At 36.8% G+C, this 20,711-nt stretch overlaps 2 protein-coding genes across 3 annotated transcripts in view; both read left to right on the top strand.

The window, feature by feature from the left end:
* Nucleotides 1-2,792: 2,792 nt before the first annotated feature.
* LOC134656529 (alpha-tocopherol transfer protein-like) lies at nt 2,793-9,395 on the top strand. The gene is made up of 6 exons (XM_063512090.1): nt 2,793-2,905; nt 4,105-4,264; nt 5,277-5,526; nt 6,119-6,229; nt 9,068-9,204; nt 9,350-9,395. The coding sequence occupies exons 1-6, from the start codon at nt 2,818-2,820 to the stop codon at nt 9,393-9,395; spliced, it is 792 nt and encodes a 263-aa protein (XP_063368160.1). The 5' UTR covers nt 2,793-2,817.
* A 1,224-nt stretch (nt 9,396-10,619) lies between these two features.
* The window catches only part of LOC134656253 (acetylcholine receptor subunit beta-like 2), a 48,332-nt gene continuing 38,240 nt past the window's right edge, over nt 10,620-20,711 (top strand). Inside the window, exons 1-3 of one of the 2 annotated variants that reach the window (XM_063511768.1) lie at nt 10,620-10,752; nt 15,512-15,610; nt 19,942-20,135. In XM_063511768.1, the coding sequence (XP_063367838.1) occupies nt 10,656-10,752; nt 15,512-15,610; nt 19,942-20,135 (390 nt within the window). In that variant the 5' untranslated portion in view covers nt 10,620-10,655. Of the gene's footprint in view, nt 10,753-15,511; nt 15,611-18,903; nt 19,043-19,941; nt 20,136-20,711 lie in introns of those variants that run through there. The other variant, XM_063511767.1, reaches the window with a different exon arrangement.

Here is a 20,711-nt window from a genome sequence, read left to right as displayed (position 1 = left end):
TCAATTTGTGTGTGGCCTTCAATGACTGTCGATACTCGTTTGTTTATAATAGGTACTCGTTGACTATCATAATTATGCCCAGCCTTGTAAGTCATCAAAACATTTAGAGGTGGCAGACTGCGACTGGCCGCACCTGGTTGTGTCGTTGACAAGAAAAATATAGATAAGTTTTAAATCTAATATACCTAATATCGATATAAATTGCCTTATCTTTTTAACCGACTTCCAAATCTCAGAGAAGGAGGTTATCAATTCGGTTGTATGTTTTTTTTTTATGTTTGTTACTCCATATCTCCGTCATTACTGGACCGAATTTGAAAATTCTTTTTTTGATTGTATGTATATGCATACAGATTGGTCCCATTTTTGTCAAAACCCAGTTCTGATGATGGGATCCATGAGGAATCGAGGGAACTCTTCAAATCTTAAAGGCATACATATAGTGATTTTTGTGTTTTTATCAACAAATCAAGCATATATAGCTGGTCAACCAAATCTTGTCAGTAAAAAAAGGCGCGAAATTCAAATTTTCTATGGGACGATATCCCTTCGCGCCTACATTTTTCAAATTTGCCGCCTTTTTCTACTGTCAAGATCTGGTTGACCAAGTATACATTCAAAAACGTGACATTTGATGAAGTGGAACTGCTAATGATGATCAGAATGGAACTCTTCAACGACGCATAGTTCACGTTTGGCGATTTGTCCTCTTCGTTATGTTTGTTAAGCAAGTTAAGTTTTTAAGACACATTTTTGTCAAGCTCGAGTTCTGATGATGGGATCCATGAGGAATCGAGGGAACTCCTCAAATCTTAAAGGCGTGCGTATAGAGATTTTTGTATTTTCATCAGAAAATCAAGCATTTTTATTAAAAACAGTCGCATTTGATGAAGTGGAACTGCTGATGATGATCAGAACAGAACTCTTCAACGACGCATAGTACACGTTTGGTGATTTCGAATTTCGACTTTGACTTGGACTGAGACCCGGACTCGGATCTAGATCCGGACTCGTACCCGGATCCGGTTCGGACCCGGACCCGGACCTGGACTCGGACTCGGACTCGGACCTGGACTCAGACCCGGACTCGGACCCGGACTCGGACCCGGTCGGACTCAGACCCGGACCTTGACCCGGAAATCCACTATGATACCTAAACTAAATAAACCACTATGATTACCTACCATAAAATGTAGGTATAAAGTATGATTAGGCCAAACCCCTCCCGCTCAAACCCCTGTACACCGCACCGCATGCGCCGTTAAGTGGGTTAGGTTAGGTTTGAACTGCTATCCTCACAGAACCGAACAAAAGTGGGTTAGGTTAGGTTAGAACTGCGAGCCTTACAGAACGAAATGCTACTAGAAAAGTGGGTGGTTTTACCTCCTTTTCTACATAGCGCACCATCTACAATAATCTTTCACCGGGCCGCATAGAAGTCGGTTTTTTTTTCTTAAAAATTATTTAATGTAATATCGTGTTGTAAAAATAAAATACATCAAATCGGACCAAACTTAAGTTACTGTTGAGATTCAGACTACCCCAACGAATTTGACTTTTGAGGCAGTAATACAGTATCTACCCAATAATGTCGCGCTGCAATACTGCTGCAGTAATGCTGCGACTTGTCCCACACTTAAAAAATTATGTGACAGGGACAAAATAATAAAACACTATCAATATAGGGATGTCACACTAATATTAGTTTAATTAACTTACTTATCCTTTCATCTCAGTCTCAAGAAATGTTCCATCCTGTATAAAAATATTATAGCAGTCAAAACAAGTTTATATATTAAGCGATTAGCAGTAATTACCAATAACTTTAGTTTTATCGGACATCACACACATGCCATAGATAGGACACTTGATAACGCAAGACAATCGGCATTCGAACTAGAAAATCTGGTATTGATTTGATCTTGTTTTTTTTCTCTCAATTTCTAATTAAAAGGTTGACTGGAAGAGATCCCTTTTAGGCATAATTTCGCCTGGGAATACACCCGCGGTGCGATATTATCTAGCGACCTCCGAAGGGTTGACACAGCGGGGTTGCGAATTGCATCGCAGCCCGCGTATTTTTAGTTTTTAAGATGTATTTGATAATAATGTAGGTATGCAAGTTTTAAGGTATTTAACTATATAGCTATATAGGGGCCAATAGTCCTGACAATAAACAGTTTTCATCATTTTTGACCGGCACTGGCAGCAGCAATCCGGGCAGCAACATCGAATTTGACATTTGCGGCAGCAATTCACTAAACTAGCCCTTTCACTTTACTGCAGAAAGTGCAGTATTGTAGCGTTACAACTGCAAGACGTCTATTCGGTATCAAATCAAATAAAGATAATATTATGTTTAGTTCTAATGGCGCTTTAAGGTCAGCTGTACTGAACACATTTAACTGCATTTAACACACACACACACATTTGTCATTTGATATACAATAGTGCTTTAGTCCTCACGCGTTATTCTAACGAAGTTATTGAATTGTAAATAATTAAGTGTTTTTGTGCTGATTTTAAATAATATTTATTAAAAAAAAAAGTTCAGTAACATATATTATTCTGAAAGATAATTAAACATTCTCTGAAACTATATGTATTTAACAACCAGATCCTCTCATCAATTAAATATTGTGTTTTGAAAATTCAGTTAGGGAATAAAACATTTGGTAAGTAAATAATAGTTTGTGCAAACAAAGGTGTGTGTATGTGTCACAGATTGACACTTACAAGCTTCCATTTCAACACATTTTTTTTTTCATTTTCATTTCTATATTATAAAAAAATGTGTTTAAATACAGTTAAAGAAGTATGGAGGACCCTCAAAAAGAGTTGGAAAAACAAGTGACGGAGCTGAAAGAATGGGCCGCAAAGCATCCACACGTAGCCAAAGATATGGGTAAGACAAATGAATTCTAACCTTTTTAAAGCGGTGCGTAGTATTCGTAGTAAACTTTATTGCACAAAACAAGTACAGATGGAGACATCAGATATATAGGAGCGGCCGAGGTGCTGAAAAATATCTGAACACGTATTTGAACGCCTTGACAATACAGGCGTGCCCAGATTTTTGAGAGCGCTGTACTTACATAACAGAGAGAGAAAACAATAGATCTGTACAAACTCGAACTTATATTTAAGGGATCTCTTCCGGCTAATCCTTAAGGAACTGAGAGATTTAAATAGGAAATTACGACAAGACTTGAAAAAGTAGCTAACCCTTGTAACATAACTAAATACGATGGATATATCAATAATATCAATATACAAATAAGTAGGTACAAATCCATAAATAAAATAATAAATAGGTATAAATACGCCAAAGCCAAAGAGTATAATAATTTATTCTTCCATCAATTTAATCATCATCATCATCATCTTCCTCGCGTTGTCCCGGCATTTTTCCACGGCTCATGGGAGCTTGGAATCCGCTTGGCAACTAATCCCAACAATAGGCGTAGGCACTCGTTTTTACGAAAGCCACTGCCATCTGACCTTCCAACCCATAACTTCCATTCACCCATATTATGAGGCGCATATAAACGTGACATAAATTGAACTATGATAACGTTATCAGGTTTTATTGGAATAAGATATGAACTAGGTACTTACTACTTATTACGTTACTTCACTACTTCTCAACTGGTGTGAAATCTTACAGACCAATTGGGACATATTATGATGATGATATCTGAATGGTGTATTTTAACTGTCGTGCAGACGCACAAGCGAGACCGCTTGTGCCAAATTTACATGTACCTACGAGCGACATCATTTAGATGTACCTAATTCTGATATCAGTACGCTCAAATTGGCCTGTCAGAATAAAATTTATATTAAAATTATATAACAAAAGTTCTCACCTTCTAACAAAACTGAATTTTGACCGAATTTTCGCGTTTTATTTATTTAGTTATTTATTACACAAAAGTTACAACTTTTTTGTTAAGGACAAAGCTCCACAAAACTACATTTGTTTGACTGTGGAGTCCACTATTCTATACTTAATTAAATTTATTACGGTGAAACTATATTACATAGATATAAATATTAGTATCAAGACATTTTCGATAGCAATCGATGTATTAAATGTTGCAGATGACAAACTACTCAGAAGATTCTTGCACAGTTGCTACTACGATATGCCGAAAACACAGAAAGCTGTGGAGGTGTTTTCCAACTTGCGCGCCGACACTCCGGAGATATTCGGCGATCGAGACCCGTTAGGAAAACGCGTGAACCAAGCGTTTAAGTACGTGTAAGTAGACGATATCCTCCTCCTTGCTTCGTTCTCCTCAGTGCTGAGGGTCGTGACCTCCTACGTGGAGCACATGATTTCGGATCGCAGCTTTCCAGCCTATCCGATGCGACTGCCTTTGCGACTTCTAAGGGCCACCCCACATTTGGCGTCTTTCGGGCGTCGGCGTCAGAGGGTCTACCGCGAACCACGTTAGACGTGTTGCCTCTCCGTCGCACTTGTAAATTCATACGTAAGTGTGACAGGGAGGTAACACGTCGAACGTGGTTCGCGGTATGCCCTCTGGTCAGCGCTATGGAAAATGACGTCGCTGACTCGCTGCGCAGTTGCGTCGACGTTGCGTCGAACAGCGGCCATAGCGATGACCAGACGTCGACGCCCGAAAGACGCCAAATGTGGGGTGGCCCTAAGGCATCGTGGACCTTGATAGATAGCTATTTGCTAACCTGGTCGGCCATCGCGTTGGACTGCGACCCCTTCTCTTTCCTTCCACAAGTAGACGATACTTCAAGTAGACGATATATTGTTTCAAAAGATGATGTGTTAATTAAGGATCCATCGTAATAACTACTGATATCATGATATCATATGTATATGTGATTGGATAGTGTTAGAACTCCACAAAGAAAATAGTCCTTTTAGCGATGGCCAGGATTTAAATAAAAATATGAAGAACAAATCGACTTATTTATTTTAAATTCCATAATTATGATCCTTAATATTAAACTAATCTCAATAATTAATAACAAAAATACACAGAAATCTAAAAATTTACAGAATAGACAAAGGCTTCCTTAAACAACCCTTACTCCACGTTGCTGGTGCAAAAAAAGAGGCCGGTTCGAGGTGTGCTTCCGCTTATAAAGGCTTGTGAGAGGGGCGGCGGTGGTGACGTAGCATGACGTCGCACGCAATTGTCATCTATCTCCTTTTAGTACCGCAATATTACTAAATAGAGGTATTTTCGAATTTATTTACTTAATTATGAAATATCTTATTATTTACGTTTCAGAACCCTAGCATTCATTCCCATATCGGGAAACAGACGCCTCTGGATCTTCCAAATAAATGACCCAGGTTTCCAAAAATTTGAACATGCTGAGTTCTTACGCACCGTTATTCTGGCCTTCGATGCGTGGTTACTTGAGGAAAGCAGTTTACAGGAAGGAGATTTGACACTTTTTGATGCCAAGGATATAAGCTTGAAGATTTTCTGGAGAATGCATTTCTCTTTACAGAAGAAATTGATGAAGTATCAGGAGGTAATCAAGACTATTTCTGATACCCCTGCCACACACTCGTCGAGTGGCATGGGAAGTAGCGAGGAATGTGGACAGAGACGTAGTGTGGGAACGTTACGCATCATGCCGCACGTCATGTTCCTGGTCACGCCCACCGCTCCCTATTTTGGCGCTGACCAGCAATATATACTTGGTGCGGAGCGTCACGCTCACGATTAAATTCGCGAGTAGAGCAGTGTGTAGCCAAAGAGGGCATTATTGCGGCAACGCAAGGAGCAGCGTGAGGAACATAGTGTGGCGGGGGTATAAGAACGCATTATCAGAAGTTCCTAGTGCTAAGCTTTAAACTTTTGAACCTGCAGAAAACTATAAAGATTATTAAGGTCAAGCAACTAACTGCAGGCGAAAAGGTTTCCGATTATTACTGCATTGCGGCGCCGTATTGATGCCGTCTACTCTGTTGCGATTTTGATATCAACGTCCTTGATAAAATACATTTCCTGCTGCTATGCAATCGAGCGGCGCGGATTCCTTGACTTCGCTTAACTCATAGCAGAAGCTAGAACTACTAGGGTGTTTTTTATTAGTTTATATTAATTTTATTTATTTTCAGGAAGCCATGCCGATCCGTATAAAGCAAATGCACATGATAAACACGCCGTCATTCATGGACAAATTGTATTCATTATTAAAACCATTTATGAGCAAGGAAATGAGTGACGCAGTAAGTATCAGGAAGTTTAAAGAAAACGCCTAACAAAAGGATCATTGACCATGACCATATATGTAGATGTAGAAATAGTCTCGGAAACATGTAGGCTCTCGATCATCCGTTGCGTTCATTCAGCCCGATTCCCTCGAGTTGAAGCTTATCCCGGCGTTCCCACACTATTCTCCTTAAATCGTCTTGTTTTCTTAGACCAAAGGAGATCTTTAAGTTCGACGTCCTTTAGTTCGCTCTCTTTTAATAAATCTCTACCGAACGTATATCGCGATGCCGCATACATAATACATTCTGCTAGGTTTACTAATGAATGGGCCAAAAACGTTTCCCAAAGTATCACATCCCAAACTATGTTTCCCAAATTATCATTACCCAAAAAAATGTTTGGCAAAACAACTTATCGCAATTTTTCAGTTAGCAATAGTCTTTTTTGGCAAGTTATTGTTTAGCAAATAATTACTTGGTCAAGTTTCATTTTAGCAAGTATTATTTAGTCAAATGTATCATTAAGCATAACTTACATGTCCCAAAATATTACATGGCATACAATTTACATACCAATAGAGAGCCTGCATCAGTATTTTTATTTTTGCTTTCATTTGAAATACTTTATCCCGACCTTGGTTTTTTTATCATTTTGGTTATGTTTTACGCAAACGGATGTAATTTGTTGAACCATGAATTCTATGCATTACGCTCTTACTGATATATTAGTGCGAGCGAGATGTAGGTACTATAGAAAGTAAATTACAATGGTCACGTATATGTCAGTGTTGACACTGTCAGTGACTCATGGTTCGGGGTAGGTACTGAATGGTAACCGTAAATTTCCAATTTTAAAAGGCACGTATTTAACCGGTCAACTAATTAATCGAATTTGGGTAGTTTAAAAAAATAGAAATGGCTACTAAAATTAATAGTTTGGCAACAAAAACGGAGCCTTAAAATATTTATCAATATGAGTTTTATTTTAATGCCGTTACAGCTTTTGATTATTTTTAGGCAGGTACCAAGTATTTATTTGGCAACTGAATTAATATATTTAAGACCATTTATGAAGCACATTTTAAAAAGAAAACGGCTATCTATTAATTAAAAAATTAAGTTCTTTTAAAATATTTTGTTTGGTCATTACACGGTCAACCTAACACGCTCCTCCTCGCTTCGCTCGTCGTCGCACCTATCTGTTGACTCTAGCAGAACACAGTGGTAACTATTGAAATTAGTAATTAAAAATTTAAAGATCTAATGGTATAATGGCCATTAGGCGTTTCATGATTAGAAATGTCGACTATAAGTACCTATACTGACCATTGTTGCGTATTGGTAAATTCATTTGAGGTGTTTTGTGTAAAAAGTGACCAATATTCAGTAAATTTAACTACTTTCGTGTTAAAATACTACCTAGCTGAAACGATAAGCTTAGTTATGATTAGTTGATTACTTAGGTGTGAACAACTATATGACAAATAAATTTTATGATCGCTTTACAATATTAGTTGCCAATTTATTATTTTAGACGCCAACCTATCACTTTAAGTTCCCTATAATTTTTTTGAGTGGCTTGATTTTGCTGCCAGTTTTTTTAATAATATGATGCTTATATTTGAGGCTAATATATTTTTTTTTGGCGCTAAAATATTAATGCATAACCAAATTATATTATTATATGCCCAATGAAAGTTCCTGTTTAATATTTTAGTTGCCCGGTTAATAATAAGCCATTTTAAATAGTAGTTTATGCAACAGTGATATAATAAGGGTTCTTAAAATTCAAGGGTCGAAGTTACAAAACGAGACGTAGTCGAGTTTTGTAAAAAAAGACCCGAGAATTTTAAGAACCAATTATGAGCTGTTGCATACATTACTTTTTCTATGACAGCTGCAGCAAAAAAAAAAAAAAAAAAAAAAAAAAAAAAAGTTATTATTAAAAAAAAGAGTTATTATTAAAAAAAAGAGTTATTATTAAAAAAAAGAGTTTTTATTTAAAAAAAATTGAGTTATTATTTAAAAAAAAAAGTTATTATTAAAAAAAAAAAGAGTTATTATTGTAAATGAAAACATACCTCTTTCAATCAAGATGATCGGAACTTGTATCTTATTCTCTGCTAGCAGTCATCTTATGAGCCTATAGACAAAGCATTCAAATGACATTGCTTTAGATATCACTGTCAGTCATTTAATTGACACATTTAAGTGCTGGAGTAGAAAAACGTATTTATGTGTGGGTTGTTTCACGTTTGCCGAACTAATACGACAATTGATGTAAATAAATATATTATGATTTTGACATTTTGATGATTAAAAATTTAAAAAACGTAGTATTTTTTTTGGTACTGCATTATACCTACCTACTATAACTTAATTTATGAAGATTACCCCCAATCTGCATTACACAGAACTGTGATTTTTTTGTATTATTTCCAGTTAGAATCACGAGCTCTTTCGACCCTAATACGAGAAAAAAAGTGTTCCCAAAATTTCATACAAATGCAGCAAAAACGAACGAACGAATTTAGGTTCAAATTTAAATAGCGATGCCTATTTGCCAAATTTGCGAAGTAACAATTTGAGCAAACATCTTTTTGGAATATAATATTAGCCAATAAAAAACGTTTGCTAAATAAGTTTTTGTCCTAATAACATTTGACAAAGTAAAATCATGCCAAATGATAATTTGACCAAATAAGTTATATGCGAAGTGTAACTTTTGCTAAAGGTTCCTTTGGGAAATGAAACTATTGCGATAAGTTTGTTGGGAAGTGAAATTTGGCGAAATGTATTTGGGCCAAACGGAAGTACACCGTTTTTTTTACATATCGTTTTGAAATATTTCAGCTTCATTTCCACACGCCAAACTCAGACACCCTGTTTCAATACTTCAGCAAGGACGACCTACCCAAGGACTTAGGCGGGAACCTCGACATTTTAGATGTTTATAATAAAGAAATAATTGACCTAATCCACAAACATAGGTTGGTGCCAATTGTATATTTTTGACCTTCATATTTTTGGTTGATTTTAATAACAGTCTATAAGTGACCAAAGTAAATTATATCTCCTTCAACTTTTTGTATATTTGTCCAATTAATATTTTAGTTTTATTGTTGATTTTTTCAGTGACGCGTTAAAAAATGATGGTTTGTGGAAAACTCTGAAGAAATAGGTCAATAATTTAATTGTCTTTAATCTACGGTTTTTTATCGAACGTTACCAAGATGTCTGGCAACATCGGAAAGAAGAAAAGAAGAATTATTTATTAGACCTTTGTTAGATCTTGATGAGGTACCTAAATCAACCGAAATGTATGAACGACAGTAAATGGGTAGGTAGTCATTGGTATAGTGAAATAAATATATAAAACGCAAAGTTTTTTTTCCCTTTAATAAATAAGCATTTTGGCCTTTAAGTAGGTACCTATTTTAGGTCTAAAGGAGGAAAGGCACCATTTCCGTCTCGGACTATTGGCGATCTCACTGCGTTAGCTGAGACAGGATTCTTCAAGTGGACGCCGGGGCCCGACAACCCCGGAAAGGAAAATTGCGGCTCCATCTATCGGAGGGGACTCCTAAACGACATCTATTGCAACGTGGCTGTGCCGTATATCTGCGAAATCACCCCTTAGGCGATTTAATCCAATATTAATGAAGGATTTAATCGACTTTAACGTTAAAAATAGATGGTACTCTATTTAATTGTTTTTTTAATACTTTTTACCTCAGAATTCCGTCATTTCTGAAGAGGAAAAAACATTTTTTATTTACAGGTTGTACAAAATACAAAGTGTAGGTACATGCTTGAGCTTCAATTAAGTTGTAGGTATTAAAATTAATTCCATATTGGAAATGATCAAAAATATATTTTCTTTTGCCCAGACGACTACGCTGCGCTGACGCTGGCCGCCGACTATATTCAGCAGCGCCCGTTCCGCCGAGTCATTATACGTATTACAAATTAAAGATATCTTATTGATACGGTTTTAACACCCCCTGGCACTGATTAAAATAACCGACTTGGTTTCACATTACATCTCAAAACTTTTTTGTAGTAAAAGCGTTGCGAGACTTGCACCTTTTTACATGTAATGTTTTTGATGGGATAGTATTTACCAATTTCCGGCTACCGTAGTGTATACATATGTACAGTCGCCATCAAAGTATATATCGGAGCAATCAAGGCGCTCACAAATATCTGAACACGCCTTATTGTCAAGGCGTTAGAGTGCGTGTTCAGAAATTGTGAAGACCTTGGTCGATCCGATATATCTGATGGCGACTGTATAACATTTCCGCACCCAACACCCCGGGTTATATTGATGTATAAACTCGCACGATTTTTGCCGAGATATTCTGGACGTGCAGAACTTTTCCGGGCTGTAGGTAGCATCGCATGATACAAGTCTTCAGTTGATAACCAGCAGCGAGTGATGTTACGCGCGTGGCTCGTGTGCGCAAGCGCTTGTGTCTGCGCGCTGCTGTTTGCGCGCGCTGCGCCCGCGCCGCCCCTGCACACGCATGTCAAAGGTAAACAGTGTTATAGACAAGTTATACTTGCTAAATTAAGCACATTTTCATGCTATCTTAAAACCCATAGAACTTATCATTTAATCATATGGCGTGGTTTAAAAAAAATAGGCAGTAACATCTGATATAATTTTACAGTTTTATCGCAAAGTAATGCCCAAAACGGGTCTAAAGGAACTAACTTATACAAACTTACAAAGTGGCTCTGTGAGCTGTAGACTTAGCGATAACCTTACGAAAAAGTCAAAATAAAAAATACTTCGTTGAGTCATTATCAATGGGAATCTCACAACAGGCTTAAGTGCCATAGACCCTTAAGCGCTTAAGCACTAAGCGACTTTCCGGTTTTTAGAATATTTTCCAAAAAACAAAAAAAAAATTACGGTAAAGTCTGTACTTTAGCCCTGGAGGGTAACTTTGGCCATTGAGATTTACTCCGTCCAGGTTATATAATATATATTATTGCACTATATATAATTATGGAAATATGCCATGAGGTTGGTTTTAGCTAACCTTTGACGTTTTTATGTTTTTTATTAGACCCTTTTAAATGAGGTTTTCATATGGGTCAAAGTTATCCTCCATTGGGTCAAAGTAACCCCAGTTTACGGTATCTAACTGGTACTATACCTGCTCACAAAACTTCACGAGAATCTAATATTTAAAACCTTCGCGTTTTGAACACACATTTATAGACGGGTCTAACGTGAAATTTATTTAATTACCTTTATTTACCGACGTTTCACTGGTCACTGGTCATGGTCGCGGCTAACTGATGTCCCAGCAAAATGTCAAAACAGAGATTTGTGCAACTACCCGACGAAAAATGTATGAAAAAGTTTGGGGTAGACATCACATTTTCAAACCATCCACTACACATAATGTTAATTATTGTCAATAGTCCGACACGCAACAGTCACAATATCCACGCACACGTCCGAAGATAGATCCTTTGGCTTTAACTTCTGTATCACTGGTTCCCAACTGGTTCAACTTATCGCCAACTTGGGAACCAAGTGATACTGCAGCTCCAGAGGTGCTACATGCGCGTTGCCGACCCTAACACTCCGCACCCTCGTTGAGCTCTGGCAACTTTCCGTAAAAGACGCATTTTAAAATATTTTTGAAATAAATTCAAAATCTCTAAACAGGACAGGACAGGTTTGCAATTTATTATTGTTTGAAAGGAAATATGCCTACTTTTAACAGTACTTTTTTACTTTAAAGGTATTAACGTGTACCTACTTACCTACAAAAATTCTACCGCCTACAAAAGTGTGCAATCCAACGTGACTGTCGTCGCATTCGCATTGTCGGAAGAAGGCTAAATGATGGACGGCCAACGTGCTAGGATTGTGTAACGGTGGCTTAATTGAGCTTCCCGTTTGCTAGGTGCATGCTATTAGCATATCGTTTCGCTATGAATGGGGATGGCAACTGTCAGAGGTTTGCATAGATGGCTATCATAGCATGCCCCTTTTTCTATGAGATTAGGCTTAAAGAGCTGGAATCCAGGGCATTAAAAATTAGGCGGTTTTCTGTGAAAAATTATGATACATTTAAAGGGATTGACAGGACAAGCTATGATGATGACGCCATCTGCTAAATACTTTGACCGGCTAACACCATTCGCTAGAAACTTGAAATTCTAAATTCAAAAATGTATTCTACTAGTAGGCCTTAAGGACTCTTTTGTATTGTGTTTTCCTTCGTATTGTCTCGGAAACGATCGTATTTGTCATGCTACTTCTGAAATAGCAAGACACGTTCGTACGTTTCCGTGAAAATACGAAGGAAAATAATGAACTTACACCTGTAAAACATTAAATTTACAGCACATGAATTGAAAGCTACCACGGAGGGGTTGTAAAATTTTGAACGATCGTAATATTCGTAATACTTAACATTTAAATACCAGAAACAATTGAGTCACACTGAATCGATTGGTATGGTAAACATTAATTGGGCCTAAATTGACAACTAGAAATTTTGTAGCAATAGTAGTAAAATATTGGCAGTAATAATCTTGGTTAGCTCAAAGTACGCTCCCAACCGGAAGAGCCGGACCGAACCGGATATGGAACTTGGCATGCGTGTACTAGCTTATGTAGAAATTTGTTGCTTGGAATAAAAGTTTTCAAATTAAATATGTGAGGTGTACGTATTGTTAAGCAGGAATTGTAAGCAGCAGAGGTATCAATAGAGCGAGAAGAGCCTACAAAGCCTAAACAGTGACCTCTTCATTATACGTAGGTAGGTACCCAAAATAAGCTTCTAAGTTTTATAGGCAAGTTTACTAGTGACTAGACCAGAAGGCCGGCACCCAACTACAACTAGATAGTAAGGTCATTTAGGCTTCCAGGCTTTAACATTCTTAGTCTCAAATATCCGTGACATCAGACGACACGGAGGTCGGGACTGGATAAGTCGGGCACATAATCGACAGGAGTGGAAGAGGAGGGAAGAGGCCTATATCCAAGATTGAATCACCAAAAGGCCACCATGATTATGATGATGATGAGTCTCAAAGCATCAATATTTCGCGATCTCCGCTCCTACCATAAATCTGCCATGGATGCCATAAAATCTGCGTTTGCACCTACGCCATGCCCACGCTGTGCCGGGATCAGAAATGCGTACGTGCCATCGGGAACGTTGCAAAAACGTCCTTTTGTACCGACGAGTGCGTCACAAGGAAGCGAACGTTTACCAATTGGGGTAGGCACGCGAACGTCACTAAATAAGACACTGATACGTGTTTTGCGAATTAATAGTTTAAGAAAAATTGTGATGTATTACAATATAATACAATAGAAGTAATTACTATCATACTCTTTCATTTTACTATTGTTGACAAGTTATTTGATCCAAAAATCTCAAGACTCATGCGTACATTTTGATTCCTTCAACTCCTAAACCTTCAGGTTGACCCTTTTTATGATAATTGATAGAAAGATCTGCAGTTTGATAGGTACTAATTGCTGGTATCTCTTAAGACAAAATGAACCTAAATGTAATCGTGTGATACAGATCCGAATGAGCCCACACGCGAGGTAGGCCATCGGCGCGCGGTTGACCGCTATCCCGCGACTATTGAGATCATTGCCACGGGTCTCCAAGCGACCTGCCCGTCTACTCACAACATTCAACCACCTCCTCATCCACCCATCCTTATCACTCTCATCCAACAAACGACAAAGACAAAACCAACCAAAACGCTCAAAGACCCGCATCTCGACTAGTAGTAACCACGCTGTGTAAATTTTCTCGCCTATTCAAGCCTCTTGACACCTTTCGACAATTGCCATCCTTTACTAACAGCAGCTTTATGATAGAGACAGTTGTGCCGGAACGCTAAGTGAGTTGTGTGTAGGCAAGAGTCAACGGTCGGCGGCGTCTTTGGTCTCAACTGACCCAAATATTGCACTTGACAGGATGTTGTCAACTGATTTACCCTATTTTTGGAGCGGTGCTCTGAATTGTTGATGTAACAGCGAAGGGCTGGTGCAAGAGAATAATTAGTAAGTAAGCGACAATTTTCTACAATAGGTTCCAGTCCCGAATTATATTTTAAACTAAGACTTGCTAGACATTAGATCTTATGAATAAGTAAATAAATACGTAGAAAACATCCCCCTTGATCCTTTGCTATTTAGTTGGACACACCTAATTAGGATAGCTTATACATATGGCTTTAATACTTATTTTTATTGTTATTGTTATTTATATCGTTTTAATCTGTTTTATTTTGACGGTTTTTTTGTGATTATGGACTTTTAACTTGGCTGGAATGGCATTCACTGGCTTCGTATTAAACGGACACCCAATCCAACTTTCTCCGTTCCAAATTAACCCTTAATCCAGCAAATGCCTGCATTGTTCGAAAATAATGTATGTAATATTAAGAGTTCCCTCGACTCCTCCAGGACCTGATGACTATAGGACCAAATAACAACTTTTGTTAATAGAAAGAAACGACGAATTAAGAACTACCTCCATTTTGTTTAATGAAGTTGGTAAATACAGAACGATGATAAACGTTTCATATATTATGTAATTAATTCCAATCCACCGTCGATTATGGATGGTTTTATCCACGTGATAAAATAACTGTCACTTTTTAACACAGCGGGATAGAGAGTGACAGACACCATTTTATCACGCTGTCACGTAGCCAACGTACGGATGAGATGAGTCAATTATAGTGACTGGAATTTTCCCCGGTCTCTCAATAATACGGAACGGTGCAAAACAACCGGTTGACATTGGTAGTTCTTCCTGATTCTTTATAGAAACAGGACGACTTGATGCTTCCTAGTGTCATTCTGGAATGTGGAACTCCGAGGATCATTATTTCATTATGTCAGTTACGAATCGAGATTCTTCTGGGATGATGATTCGAATGTTGTTGATACAGTTATGTTGACTTTTGATATTTAAATTATGATGAAATTGATTAAACAGTCACATAGCTATTATTAATTAAGTATAGGTAATCGGATTTCTTTGCTACCTTTATTAATTTTACAAACTAAGTACCTATACCATGGCATACAGAAGGAAAACCGTGTTATGACTAAATTTTAAATCTGCCTTTTAACATAGTGTCTTTAATCTTCAACGTTTTGTAGGAATGGATCCTACACTTATTTTAAAACAAAATCTATTACTCCCGATTCTCCTGACTTGTGCAAAATAGTCAGCAGCTATGAATGACTATATAATAAGTGGCTAAACCTGTTGAAATGTATTGTTTCAGACTCAAAAGTCCAAGAGAAGACAATCGTGGTGCGGAGGATGCCAAATGCCTACTTCTACCCGTTCAGTCTATGGCCCTTGCCCAAGTTTCCTGACAGAGGTTAAATCATTTGACTTTTCTTTTTTTAAATTAATGTGATATTTTAAATTATATACCGTAAAGTCGGGTTACTTTAGCCCTGGAGGGTAACTTTGGCCATTGAGATATACTCGGTCCAGGTTATATAATATATTATTGCACTATAATTATGGAAATATGCCATGAGGTTGATTTTAGCTAACCTTTGACGTTTTTATGTTTTTTATTCGACTCTTTCAAATGAGGTTTTCATGTGGGTTAAAGTTACCCCACATACATATTAATAAAAATATTGATTTTTCCTTATGGTTAATGTGGCTAATTCCGAGGGTCAAATACAAATACAAATGGTTTATTCGCAGTAATATGGTTACATATTATAGTGGTCTTAAGTATTAGGTACGAAATTGTTCAACATATTATTACGCCTTTTCTGGCTTTTTTTTTTGGTTTATTTCGTCGAAACGAACAAAATTGATAATTTCATCGACGAAGCATTTTGATTGCTGAAACTAAAAGCAATGTTTTTTTTTCCTACGATGTGTTTTTTTTTAGGGTTCCGTACCCAAGGGTCCCTATTACTAAGACTTCGCTGTCCGTCCGTCCGTCCGTCTGTCACCAGGCTGTACCTCACGAACCGTGATAGCTAGACAGTTGAAATTTTCACAGATGATGTATTTCTGTTGCCGCTATAACAACAAATACTAAAAACAGAATAAAATAAAGATTTAAGTGGGGCTCCCATACAACAAACGTGATTTTTGACCGAAGTTAAGCAACGTCGGGCGGGGTCAGTACTTGGATGGGTGACCGTTTTTTTGCTTGTTTTGCTCTATTTTTTGTTGATGGTGCGGAACCCTCCGTGCGCGAGTCCGACTCGCACTTGGCCGGTTTTTCTATGTAACATGTTTATAAATTTATCCTTAGCCGTTTTTAGGGTTCCGTAGCCAAATGGAAAAAAACGGAACCCTTATAGATTCGTCATGTCTGTCTGTCTGTCTGTCCGTCTGTCCGTCTGTCTGTCCGTCCGTATGTCACAGCCACTTTTCTCCGAAACTATAAGAACTATACTGTTGAAACTTGGTAAGTAGATGTATTCTGTAAACTGCATTAAGATTTTCACACAAAAATAGAAAAAAAACAATAAATTTTTGGGGTTCCCCATACTTCGAACTGAAACTCAAAAAATTTTTTTTCATCAAACCCATACGTGTGGGGTATCTATCGGATAGGTCTTCAAAAATGATATTGAGGTTTCTAATATAATTTTCTTATAAACTGAATAGTTTGCGCGAGAGACACTTCCAAAGTGGTAAAATGTGTGTCCCCCCCCCCTGTAACTTCTAAAATAAGAGAATGATAAAACTAAAAAAAATATATGATGTACATTACCATGTAAAATTCCACCGAAAATTGGTTTAAACGAGATCTAGTAAGTATTTTTTTTTATACGTCATAAATCGCCTAAATACGGAACCCTTCATGGGCGAGTCCGACTCGCACTTGGCCGCTTTTTATTGACCATAACTGCTATTTTAATAAAACTCCTATTATATGCTGCACCAATACATGCTAGGGTCATTTAATTGTATCTATGCAAAGTGAAAATTTAAACTTGGAGTTCGAAATAATAGTGCTATTTATTTTTTGACAGAAGGTGAAGAATCCAGCGAGATCTTCCGATACAGAAAGGAAACGGGCCACTTTCTGCACAAGAGAAGTTTAGTTTTAAAAACGAAGCTAAACAAGAGGTAGCCAAGGCAGCAAAGTTAATTTTAAGCCAAGAAATAAAATTGTACCGAATAATACAAACAGATGTGCTCGTAAAATTAAAATTTAAATTAAATTTATTTAAGACCAACAAAGGATCAATTTCGTAAGACGTTCGAAGTTTTTTTTAGTCAACAAAGGTTAAACGTAAGTCTTATACATTGCCTTATACTTTTAAACGAGTAATTTTTGTATATTTATTTATTTATATGTAAGTATATATATTTCAGGGATCTCGGAAACTGCTCTAACGATTTCGATGAAATTTTCTATATGAGGATTTTCGGGGGTGAAAATTCGAGCTAGGTCTTATCTCGGGGTAAACGCGCATTTACGAGTTTTTATATGTTTTCCGAGCAAAGCTCGGTCACCCAGATATTTAAAGATGTATTTGGATTACAGATGCGAACGAAAAGTCGTGAGATCATTTCCATTTTTTTTTTAAGTTCTTTTCGATTCGATCTTTAAGATATGTCAATCATTTTCTAAAGATTCGTTTCAAATATATATCAAATATCAACATTTATTCAGCAAATAGGCCACAAGGGCACTTTTACACGTCAATATGGAATTTACATACAGCAAAAAAAAACACATCAATAATTATAAAATACAACTAAGCCGTAAATATCAAATCAAACTAACATAGAGATGTGTAAAGCCTCTAAATGTCCAATTACAAAAAACGCAATAACAATAGTATTGAAAAAAAAAAACACAAAGATACAAAAACTATAATCTAAAATTATTTAGAGATGTAAATGTCTCTAAGTGTCATCCTAACTTTCATTCAAAAACGTCACTTTTGACACTGACATATCCGACCCCTGTCGTATCTTTAGCAAAATTTTGACGTATGTTAAAGTTCGAATCAGGCCGTTTAGTACAGTCAGTCAGTACACTGTCTTGTCCAAATGCAAGCATCACAAGCATGAACATGAACTTTAAGTACCTAAGTATAAGTAAGTTAAAATAAGGATGCAGTTATGTACAAAAATGTTAGGTGCATACTTCTATTATAAAATATTTTATATGAAGGACAAAATATAACGCTATATAAGAATTATTATATTGTTTTATTGAAATTAATGCTTGATACACATTAAATTTGTAACAGCTGCCGACTCAGTAAAATCGATCTTTTCACAAATACAAAAGGTTCTCCTGCAAAAGGTACTTAACTTGGTACATTTTAAAATTTACATAACATAGGTTCTTATGTTAAATTTTAGAATTAAACGTAAGGTCAGTAGGTATGTTAAATTACAAATTCAAAGGGCAGCGCCATCTATCTCGTTCAAGTCAAACATTTATCACCGTAACTCGCTACGAGAGCGCGATACCGACTCGCAGCGCTGTAGGCATCTTAGTTCCATATACATCAACTAGGTGGCGCTAAAATAAACAATACGTTGTTTCCTGCTTTTCGCTACAATTTTATCATTTGAATTTACGTCTTTATGATATTGAAATAGGGTTAATTTTTATTTAACTTTATCCTATTCTGGAGGACCGACAGTGGCGCTCTCGTTCCCTATTGATCACGCACTCAGTTCACGGGAAAATTGCATCTGAGAGGAGTTCATAAACATGAGTCACTGAAAATAAAGCTGTAACAATTATCAAGCACTATGAAGTTACAAATAGTGTGGTTCTTTATAGCGATCGCTAGGACTTGTATGGGTAAGTCATTTGCTATTTTTATAAGATAGGTAAGTACAGTAAATACTCAAGATTTTTTGATTCTCAGCAGTTGGTAACAGAGTGAGATGAAAAAGAAAAGAAAGGCTATGATATTAATTACTTTATTACAAAAAATAATTAAATAGTTACAGCTATACAAATTAAATGTTAATTGTAAGGGCTACAAACTGAAAATTATATAAATTATTTTAAAAATAAGAAGAATATAATATTGTTTAAAGTACAGTCAAGTGTAAAAATATGGGTGCACTCATCGTACTCAAACTATGTCCCATAGCGATTATGTCAGCGAATTAAGAACTATGGGACATATTTTTGAGTAAGTTGTATGCATCCATATTTTTACACTTGTCTGTAAATAATATTTACTTGGGTGTGATACTGTAGACTATGACAATGTTAATGGTTCGAAAATACTAACTAGCCTAATACTAACTAGGGATTTTATTTTCCTGTAGGCCCTGTGTGTAAAAAAAGTCAAAGTTTTAGACATTTCAAATTAAACATCTAATTTATATATAACTAGCGACCCGCCCCGGCTTCGCACGGGTTAACAAATTATACATAAACCTTCTTCTTGAATCACTCTATCTATTAAAAAAACCGCATCAAAATCCGTTGCGTAGTTTGAAATATCTAAGCATACATAGGGCCAGACAGTGGGAAACAACTTTGTTTTAATACTATGTACCTACCTAGTGACTAAGCCCGTCAAATCTAATTGAAGAAATAAATCAATCTGTTTATTTCAATGAAGTTAAGTACGTTTATTTTACATTTGTATTTTACTTATTCGAATATATTATATGTAGTATAAAACACTAATAAATGTATTTTCTTTCTTCCAAAACTATTATTTTGATTTCGACTTATTCCAGGCCTAAGGCTACTTGAAGCCAACCCCAACGTGAAGCGATTGTATGACGACCTGCTCAGCAACTACAACCGGCTGATCCGACCTGTGACCAACGTGTCGGACATTCTGACCGTACGGCTCGGACTGAAACTGTCGCAGCTCATGGAGGTCAATCTGAAGAACCAGGTCATGACCACAAATCTTTGGGTCGAGCAGGTTAGTAATAGTAACGCTTTTTTTATCAATGTATTCTGAATTTCGAATATTTTCCACACTGGTTTACCACAAAATAACTGTTGTAAAATTGAAAATTGTCATAATATAGCAATTGTATATAAGTATAGTCGCCATCAGAGGTGCTGAAACATATCTGAACACGTACTCTAGCGCATCGACTATAGGGGCGTGCAGATATTTGTGAGCACCTTGGGCCTTAATAAATAAATAAAATATAAAAAATAAAAAATAAAAAAGCCTTTTATTTCTGGTTTTCATATCACGGATAAAATTAGTAACTTAACCTATGCTTAAATCTAAATTTCACCAGAACCCTCTTTGGAGGTATAGGCCTCTTCCAGCTTTTTCCATTTTGTGCGGTCTTGGGCCTCCCATATCCAATTGACCCCCGCTACTTTAATAATGTCGTCAGCCCAGCGTGCCAATGGCCGTCTTCTTTTTCTCTTGCCGTCTGGGCCTTTCCAGGCTGTCGTCTTTAAGGTCCACCTCTCGTCCTGAAGTCTGGCAACGTGGCCAGCCCATCTCCATTTTTGTTTCTGGGCGTGGCTTAGTGCA

The sequence above is a fragment of the Cydia amplana genome, chromosome 18, assembly GCF_948474715.1.
Source record: "Cydia amplana chromosome 18, ilCydAmpl1.1, whole genome shotgun sequence".
NCBI classification, from domain to species: Eukaryota; Metazoa; Arthropoda; class Insecta; order Lepidoptera; family Tortricidae; genus Cydia; species Cydia amplana.
This window is presented reverse-complemented; position numbering and strand designations above follow the sequence as displayed.

Bases quoted from the DNA above. Each gene is read 5' to 3' on its own strand.
- LOC134656529 (XM_063512090.1), top strand. From the start codon at position 2,818: ATGGAGGACCCTCAAAAAGAGTTGGAAAAACAAGTGACGGAGCTGAAA. The intron at 2,906-4,104 runs GTAAGACAAATG...TAAATGTTGCAG, and splicing joins ACACGTAGCCAAAGATATGG to ATGACAAACTACTCAGAAGA. The intron at 6,230-9,067 runs GTAAGTATCAGG...GAAATATTTCAG, and splicing joins GCAAGGAAATGAGTGACGCA to CTTCATTTCCACACGCCAAA.